General features: G+C 56.5%; 1 protein-coding gene across 4 annotated transcripts in view; it reads right to left on the bottom strand.

Moving 5' to 3' along the window:
• The window catches only part of MED16 (mediator complex subunit 16), a 15,352-nt gene extending 9,865 nt beyond the window's left edge, over positions 1–5,487 (bottom strand). The window contains exons 1-7 of one of the 4 annotated variants that reach the window (XM_010844589.1): positions 5,362–5,487; positions 4,460–4,593; positions 3,930–4,107; positions 3,272–3,379; positions 2,856–3,025; positions 1,097–1,528; positions 347–452 (exon numbers count right to left, since the gene is read on the bottom strand). In XM_010844589.1, the coding sequence (XP_010842891.1) occupies positions 347–452; positions 1,097–1,528; positions 2,856–3,025; positions 3,272–3,379; positions 3,930–4,062 (949 nt within the window). In that variant the 5' untranslated portion in view covers positions 4,063–4,107; positions 4,460–4,593; positions 5,362–5,487. The remainder of the gene's footprint in view (positions 1–346; positions 453–1,096; positions 1,529–2,855; positions 3,026–3,271; positions 3,380–3,929; positions 4,108–4,459; positions 4,594–5,361) is intronic. The other 3 variants (XM_010844591.1, XM_010844588.1, XM_010844590.1) reach the window with 3 other exon arrangements.
• Positions 5,488–9,203: the final 3,716 nt, after the last annotated feature.

Below are 9,203 nucleotides of genomic sequence, written 5' to 3'. Positions count from 1 at the left end.
GACCACCCTCACATAACTCCTCTGGGACTGTGTTGAGCAGCGTATGTAACCCACCTGCGGGTGGATGGACCTCAGGGGCCTCTTGACTCAGGCCAGTCACTACAGGGCCATGAGCACTACTGGCAGCAGGAACGCCCCGGGCTATGTGGCCGCGGTTCACCCCCGGCATCTCAGCCACGTAGGTATCAGGAAGCGGGCCCCTCTGGCGGGGACGTGGGGATCCACGTGGGTGCAAGGTCAGAGAGGGAGGGAGAGGTGGGCACGTTCTAGCAAACTCAGGCCACCATGGTGCCGCCTCGCTGCACCCAGGGTAGTCTGAGTGTGCCTGGCCACCTGGGCGACTCACCAGCCGGAGAGAGCTGCTGGAAGATATTGTTCACAGGAAGTCCCTCCTTGCGCAGCGACCAACACTCCACCACACTGCTCGTCTGGCTGGATGCACACAGCAGTACCTAGGGATGGGTGCGTGGTGAGGGGCCTAGAACAGCCCATGGCCTCTGCGGGGTTCTGGCTCGTCTTAGGGCTCACATGCCATAGTGGGTACAACCCAGGCCCGCCTGGCCCGCGTCTGCATCTGCCCACCCACTGTCCTCACTGCCCTGGGGAGTGCTGTGCTGTGCTGGAGACGGTCATCCATGGTGCCCTGGCGGGAAGCAAAGGTACCAGGGAAACACATCAGGGACTGGTGAAGCTAGGGCTGGTCAGTACAAGGCTACGAGGGACCTCAGGGAACCTGGTGCAGGTAGCTCAACTCTGCCCCCAGAGGCCCCCCCCCCCATCCTGGTCCTGGGACCCGGGGATACATCACCTTATGGAGCAGAGGGGACTTGGCAGGAGGGATTAAGCTAAGGCCCCTGAGATAGGGATGACCCTGGTTTCCCCAGGGGGCCCAGTGTCATCACAGGGTCCTTATAAGAGGGAGGCGGAGGGTCAGAGGCAGAGAGATGGGGGATTTGCACTGTTGGCTGTGAAGATGGAGGGAGGGGCCGCAAGGCAGAGATGCGGTGCCTCTAGAAGCTGGAAAAGGCAGGAGCCCCTGGAGGGAGCAGCCCCGCCCAGGTGTGGGTTTAGCCTTGAGGTGGCAGGGTGGGCTCACCTGCTCCGACATGTCGCGGGCCAGGAACTTCAGGTGGGTGATGGCGGGCAGCCGGTCGCGGCGGCTGAGGTCGGTGGTGCAGCGCATGAAGAGCGAGGGCAGGAGCTCGGTGTCAATGCGGCACTTCTCATTGACCACGCTCACGCACACCTTGTACAGCTGGACCGGTGACGCACTGCTGCCATCCGCCGTGGCCACCACAATGTTGCCGCCACCTGTGAAGGCAATGTCGGCCAGAGCCACGCGGCCGCGCAGCCGGCACAGGCTTTCAGTCGAGGTGAGCACCTGCCCGCTGGGCTTGAGCAGGGACACAGTGACCAGGCCGCTGACCGTGACAGCGATCCAGCCCTCCATGGGCTTGCCCCCGAACAGTGTGAGCGATGGCGAGAACTTGACGCGGGAGAACTTTTCCCCGAAGCTGGAGGCACCAGACTGTAAGGGAGGGGAGGGGTCAGCTGCAGGGGGGTGGGGGTGGGGGGTCCAGTTCATGCTCGGCCTCTAGGGGTCTACCTTCGTGGCCCAAGGACCCCCTCCTGGGAACCGCACCCTCAGGAACACAGAGGAACCAGGCAGCAGAAGCCTCAAGAGTCCAAGCCTGAGGTCAGATTCAGCTTCAGCCACTGAGCGCTGGGTGACACAGGCCTCTCTGACCCTCGGTGTCCTTGTCTGCATGTCCAAGGATAAGGAGGTCATAGCTAGACACACGAGGGACAGCAGTCAGCTGTGTTTTCCTTAGGGCCAGACAGACATCCAGTGTTCTCAATTGCTCAGTTCAGCCACTCCGGGCTCCGTGCGTGGGCAGTGTGGGAGCACGCCTGAGCCACTGCACTTTCATCTTTTCGCCCCTGGGCCACCAGCCACTGCTGCGCTGGCCTCTGCCCCAGCTTTGCCTTTCCCAGCATCCCTAGGGGCAGACCCTAGGGAGGCCTGCCCCCCTGACTCCTTTCTGTCAGCACAAAGCATCTGTCACTGAAACAGCACGAGCTGGAGACTGCACAGAGCTCCTCCGAGCAGTGGGAGACTCTGCCCCTCTGTCTGGGGACGAGGAGCAGACTTACTAAGCTCACCCAGGCACCCCCAGGCTCATGGGACTAGACATCCAGGGAGGGCAGGGCTGACCACAGCCCCAGCTGAGTTTCCCGGACGTGTAGGTGAGAGCAGTGTTGGAAAGAAAGAAGCCAAAGCCCCCAAATGAGCCCCAAGGGGAGATGCTAAAAGTCTGAAAAAGAAACCTCCCACAGAAAAAACGGTCCAGATGGTTAGGCAGTAAGCCTTGCAATGAGTCACTCCCTAGGGGAGAAGGAACAGGAGGCAGACACAGGGAAGGGACGGAAAGGTCATTTCCCACAGCATCATTCTAGGAGGGCCTCCTGGCTTGGGAGCAGAGCTGACCAAGCCACGTGAGCTCTTGCTGCTGCCATAGGCCTCACCCAGGCATGGCCCTGACCAAGCCCCCCTTGCTTTCTCATACTGAACCCTGGCCCAGCCCCTGGCCCCACTTGACAATGAGGATGGCTGAGGTATGACTTGGAGACTGAACTCAGCACCCTAATCCAGGAGGCTCCCCTCTCAGGGGGACACCAGGCTGAACCGTGGGGTGCAGACAGGAATCAAGGGCTGTCACCACATCAACCACGTAGGAGATGCTAGCAACACAGATGCTGACAACTGGGTGGCAGGTGTGACAGCCTGGCACCATGAGAGGAGGAGCCAAGACCTCCTTGGGCTTGAGGCCTGCTCCCCCAGGCAGGACATCCACCTTTTCCACGTGCAGGGCCAGTTTCACGCCGTTGTGCAGCCAGGACAAGGCCACGATGGGGTCCCCTTCCACCACGCTGCCCACGGGGCTCTCCCAGCTGTTGGCCAGGTGGTCAGCCATGCTCCAGCACTTGATCTGCCCATCGGCATCAGCTGACAGCAGACGAGAGCCTGGGGAGAAGGGGGAGATTGGGCAAACCTCTGTCACAAGCCCCATCTCCACAGTCCATCAGGGTGGGGGGCCAGACTGGAGGTATAGAGCAAGGGACCAGCACAGGCGAGTTCAGAAACAGGGGCGAGAAGAGCAGAAGCCTCAAAGGCACAGGTCAGGGTTTCAAGTCCCAGCTCTGAGCCCAGGGCCAAGGCCAGGAAGACAGAGCAGGTAGCCCTGGCATTCAGGGTGGGGGCTGCCCTCACCGGACTGGTCCCACTCCAGGCAGGTGATGGCCTCACTGTGCTCTGAGCGGATGGAGTGCACGTCCCAGGGATGCTCAGTGTCCAGGATATGGATCATGCGGGTCAGGTCTGCAAGGACAGTGAGGTCAGTGCGGCAACAACGGCCTGGTGCCCAACCACCCCAGGGGATTGGGGTGTCGAAGCCCATCAGGAAGTGTTGAAGCCAGGTTGCAGGGGCTCCAGAAACATGATTTATACACAGGCAGCCTGAGGGGAGACCCATGACCCTGCCTTCTGTGAGGTTACAACTGTGCTTTCAAAATGGACCCAAAACACTAACAGCAGGTGTCTCTCCATGGAAGGTTAGGGTTCTCATGCTAAAGTTTCATGTTTTCCTAATTCTCTCTAAGAAGTGCATATTGCTCTGTGGTGGGAAGAATACCAGCCCTGTGGCTGAGTGCACCGCAAAGCTGATGGTGACACATGCGGCTGGAAAACTCCCTCAGGAGCCTCAGCAAGCCACAAGCGGCCACTGCCCCCTCTCCCCCTGCCCCGCAGCCGCGGCCGTTCCTCAAGGTTATCTCTGTGCCCCTCAGCACCCCTGTCTCAGAGGAGGAAAGCCCATGGGAGCTGAGGGGGGAGGGCCCTATGAGGGGCCCTGGGATGGGGGGTGGCACACCTTGGTCATCACTGCGCAGGTCTGTGGTGAAGGCGATGAGGTTGCGGCAGGACCAGGTGCAGGCCAGGGGACCCGACGGGCAGTGGGTGCTCTTGGGCCATTTCTCCCACTCACAGATGTAAGCCAGGTCCATGGCTCCCAATTGCCAAGGTCACACAGGGAGGATGGTCACCAGCTCCTACAGGAGGGAAGACAGGCTTGTCATCCATCTTCACAGGGTGCCTGCAGGCCCCGAGTGCGGTGGTGGATGCTGGTTACCACGGGGGACAAAGTGGACTCAACCCCTGCCCTGCGTGTGGCCAGGGAGCTGCGTTTTACACAAGCATGGCCAGGGATCAATCCATGCAGCTGGAAGGAAGAGCATGTCAAGCGGAGAGAAGAGCCAGTTCAAAGGCCCAGAGGCTTGACTGAGCCTGGGGTGCTCAAGCAGTGTCTGGGCCTGCAGAGCAGGAACAGAGTGAGTGGGGGCGTGGAGCAAGGTAAGGATGGGGAGGGGATGAGGCAGGTCTTGCAGGGCCTGGGGGTTTCACCTGAAGGGAGATGGGAGCCCCAAGAAGCCTGTTTCTGTTTCACAGGCCCCTCTGGCTGTCTGGAGGGCACGGCTGGGGAATGGGGTCGAGGTGATGGCACTGGTCCAGGTGCACCGTGACGAGGACAGTGAAAGCTGCGATGAGAGGTAGCACCCAGGTCTATTCTTAAGAAGGAGCCCGTGGACACAGGAGAACCAGTGAGGCTGCCTTAGACAGAGGCAGGGAGGCAGGGTGGGGGTTAGGCAGCACCTTGGGGCCTGGCTTCCAGGGGTACAGAAAGGGTCAGTGAACGCTTCCTGAGCAGGCTCTTTGCGCCCAGCAGCGACTAAGGTTATTTCCTTTCACCTTCCCAATCACATTACCCGCTCCTTCTTAAAGCCTCGCCCCGGAACACTGAGACCCCGTCCACAAGCCCAAACAGCAGTCTTTTTAAGCTCTGCCCCAAAGCCCTCCGGCCCCGCCCCTACAAAATGTGCTTTCCAGACCCCACTCTCAATTTGTCCCTGGCTTCCCCTGGCCCGGCCTGAACTTCTGTTTTTATCCCAAAGTTTCCAAAACAATCCCAAAGCGCCTCCTCCACACACCTGGCCACCCAGGACCCGCCCCAAGCCACCCGACAGTCCCTAAGATCCGCCTCAAATGCATCCCAGGCCCTCCCCGGGGAGGTACAACCTTAGGCCCTCCCCGATTTTCCACCGCCCAACGCAGGGCGCCTCAGGTCACCCCAAATTTCCGCCACGACCCCCAGACCACTCCCAGCGCATTCAGGGAGCGTACCCAGCACCCTCTGCTCTCCACGACCGCCCTCTGACTCCACAGGCCCTGCTCCGACCCACAATCCCAGCAGCGTCGGCGCCATCCGGAGGCTGGTCGACTGCCCAAGCCCCCAGCCCCGCACTCACTGGACCAGCCTGTACGCCCACCGAGAAGGAGGCTGCCGTCTGCATTCGCTCTAACGCCCCAGCTCCGGCGCCGCCATCTTCCCAGGACCAACGAGTCTCCCGCGCAGCCCGGCTGCTTCCCGGAGACTTCTGGGACCTCAGTGGCTCCGCCCCGCTTCCGGGGTAATTTGCATGCGATCGCGGCTTTCCAACAGCCATCTGCGTTATATTTGGTGGAAAAAACAAACACTTTCTTAATTAAGTGAATAATTCCCTTAGATTAAGCTGTGATTGCACTAGTTTCGTAAAGAAAAGGGGAAAATTGCTCGATTGGGTTTTAATAGAATTCACCCTCAGCGAAAAGTATTTGATTCTTTCTACTATAAATAGTTCTGGCGTCTCCCTCGTGTTCGTGCTCGCTTCGGCAGCACATATACTAAAATTGGAACGATACAGAGAAGATTAGCATGGCCCCTGCGCAAGGATGACACGCAAATTCGTGAAGCGTTCCATATTTTGGCTTAATTTCACGATATCTAGCCAACGTGTTGTAAATCGCTCATAAGCAAGCTAACTTAACCCATCAAGGGCCGGTAGAATTAGTCTCCATCCTCAATTCCTGCTCCAAAAGCTGTCGGACTCTCCCCAGTTTGGAAGGTCTTTTCCATAAAGACAAGGGATTGATTGCAGGGGAAGGGTATGCAGTCAGCAGGCAACACCTGGGCAAAGGTCTGGGGACCGGGCTGTCTAGGGACGCGGTGTGTGGAGAACCCACACAGCCAACCAGGAAGCTGGACAGGATGGAGTCCGCGTGGATCTGGAGGCAGCCTGTGGGCTTGCCCTGGGCCCCACACCCGTGCCCTGACCCCAGCCGGTGCTCTCAGTTCAATTCAGTCGCTCAGTTATGTCCGACTCTCTGCGACCCCATGGACTGCAACATGCCACGCTTCCCTGTCCATCACCAACTCCCGGAGCTTACTCAAACTCATGTTCATCTAGTCGGTAATACCATCCAACCACCTCATCTTCTGTTGTCCCCTTCTCCTCCTGCCTTCAATGTTTCCGAGAATCAGGGTCCTTTCCAATTAGTCAGTTCTTCGCATCAGGTGGCCAAAGTATTGGAGCTTCAGCTTCAGCATCAGTCCTTCCAATGAATATTCAGGACTGATTTCTTTAGGATTGACTGGTTTGATCTCCATGCAGTCCAAGGGACTCTCAAGGGTCTTCTCCAACACCACAGTTCAAAAGCATCAGTTCTTCGGGGCTCAGCTTTCTTTACCGTCCAACTCTCACATCCATACTGGAAAAACCCTAGCTTTGACTAGACTGATCTTTGTAGGCAAAATAATGTCTCTGCTTTTTAATACACTGTTTAGGTTGGTCATAGCTTTTTTCCCAAGGTCAAGCTTTTTTTCCAAGTCTTTTAATTTCATGGCTACAGTCACCATCTGCAGTGATTTTGGAGCCCAAGAAAATAAAGTCTGTCACGGTTTCCATTGTTTCCCCATCTATTGCCATGAGGTGATGGGACCTGATGCCAAAATCTTAGTTTCTTGAATGTTGAGTTTTAAGCCAGCTTCTTCACTCTCCTCTTTCACTTTCATCAAGAGGCTTTTTAGTTCCTCTTCTCTTTCTGCCCATAAGGGTGTCCTCCGGGCACTGGAAATTCAGTGCCCTTGGCAGGTGGGGAAGCTTCAAGCTGGTTATTCGAGTATTAATATTTCTTTGTGTCCTCCTAACAAGCCCTTGGGAGTTCCATTATTTAGTATCTACATGTAAAACTTTTTCAATGCCTGTTAAAATAGAAGACACCCTTGTAGCTCAGTCGGTAAAGAATCTGCCTGCAATGCAGAAGACCTGGGTTTGATTCCCTGGGTCGGGAAGATCCCCTAGAGAAGGAAATGGCAATCCACTCCAGTATCCTTTCCTGGAAAATCCCATGGACAGAGGAGCCTGGCGGGCTACAGCCCACGGGGTAGCAAGACACGACTTAGCGACTAAACCACCACCAAACCAGGATAAAGCAGGAATATACCAAGAAGCCCTGTGCATCTTGTAGCAGCAGAAAGTAAGGCCGTTTCTCAAATAAATAAATATAGGGGTGCCTCACTGAGACCTGTACCCAAGCCATTGAAGGGGCTCCCAGAAGCCAAATCTTGAACACTCTAAGCAAGAAAAAGGAATATTAGATCACAACACAAACTAAAAAGTAAATGCCCAGGCATCCGTACTGATAGAATTGGCTAAATAAATACTGAATACACAGGGTGAAAGAGAAAAATCTCTCCTGGAGAATTTTCAGTAGTTAACATGGATACTCCACCTTCAGACACTTGGAGATCAGCAGAGGTCAGTAGCAAGGATCCCCATGGAAAGCAGGGAGCTCTGGTGTGGCTCCATGGGAACAGCAGAAAACTCAGGCTAAGGGGCCCTGCAGGACACACAGCCAGTCCCAGACACACACAGATGGAAAACATGGGGGAGGAAGCCATATGAAGACAGAATCAGAGGCTTGAAGGATGTGGTCACAAGCCAAGGGAGGCTGGAGCCCCTAGAAGCTGGAAGAGGCAGGGACTGGACCTTCCCCTGGAGCCTCCAGAGGGAGTAGGACACTGGGACACCTTGATCTTGGACTTCTGACTCTAGAACTGGGTGCCAATAAATTCCTGTTTTGTTTTTTTGCCAGGTCTTAGTTGCAGCATGCACAATCTATTTCCCTGACCAGGGATCGATCCCAGGCCCCCTCCATTGGGAGTGCTGTCCTAGCCACTAGAGCACCAGAGAAGTCCCTCAAATTCCTGTGGTTTTTAAACTGCAGTGTGGTGTATTGTGTTCAGCCACTCGGGAAGCTCACACAAGTGACCTCTTTGGAGGTCACACAGGTGGCAGGTGGAAGAGTTAGGGTTTCAGCCTGGGCACCCAGGAGAGGACCAGCCAGGGCAGCATAGCCAAGAGCCAGGATCTCCTGGCAGAGTCTTCACACACACCTGCCTCTACCTGGGGTCTCACTCAGCACTAGCCTTCTCCTTAGGCCTGCATCCCTCAATGACCAGGACCCAAGGGCATCGTGAGTGCCTGGAGCATCCCCAGCCCTGCCCCAAGGGAAAACCACAGCAAGAGACCAGAGCACCAGAAATTTATTGAACACTCTGCTTTTCCCAAAGCACAACTAGCCACACCCACGGGGGTTGTGGGAGGGAGAGAGTGGGGCAGTCTCCCAGCCCTGCGCTCCTGTGCCAGGCCAGGGTGACCAGCAGGAGGACACCTCAGAGCCAGACTGGGGGCGGAGGACACAGAGAGGGGAAGAGGACAGTCTGAGGGTGGAGGCTTCTGTCTGGAAGTCCCACGTCCCCAGTACAATGGGAGAGGGGTGTGTAGAGCAGATGGGGCCCTAAGGGCAACCAAAGGGACCAGGAAGGCAACACACATTCTCCAAAGAGGGTGACACATTTTTTAAGATGAAGCTCCTGTCCTGGGTCACCGGGAACACACAGGCTCGAGCACGCACACACACATACACAAAAATGTTACACTCCTGCGAAGAGGGGCGCAGCCCCAGAGACCCAAGCCAAAAACTGGGAGAGGGTCAAGCAGGGACTGGAATGAAGCCCCCCGATTTATCACTTGGGGTGAGTTTTTGGTTTTTTTTCTTCTCAAAAGGGATATGTAAAAATCCACAACAAATCATGCCAAATTCATTAAGAATGATAAAAACCCAGCCTCTCCCTCCTCACTTGAGCATCACACGGGGCCAAAATCGCCCACCGAGGAAGTGGCAGGGAAGTGACCAGGCCGGGTGCCTCCTCCCCAGTCAGAGCCTGGAGGCGGATAGCTCAGGCAGCCCAGCTGCCAGCTTTAATCTG

This window comes from Bison bison, unplaced genomic scaffold, assembly GCF_000754665.1.
Source record: "Bison bison bison isolate TAMUID 2011002044 unplaced genomic scaffold, Bison_UMD1.0 scf7180017864203, whole genome shotgun sequence".
In the NCBI taxonomy this organism is placed as follows: Eukaryota; Metazoa; Chordata; class Mammalia; order Artiodactyla; family Bovidae; genus Bison; species Bison bison.
Note: the sequence above shows the minus strand (reverse complement) of the source record. Positions and strands in the feature narration are given on the sequence as shown.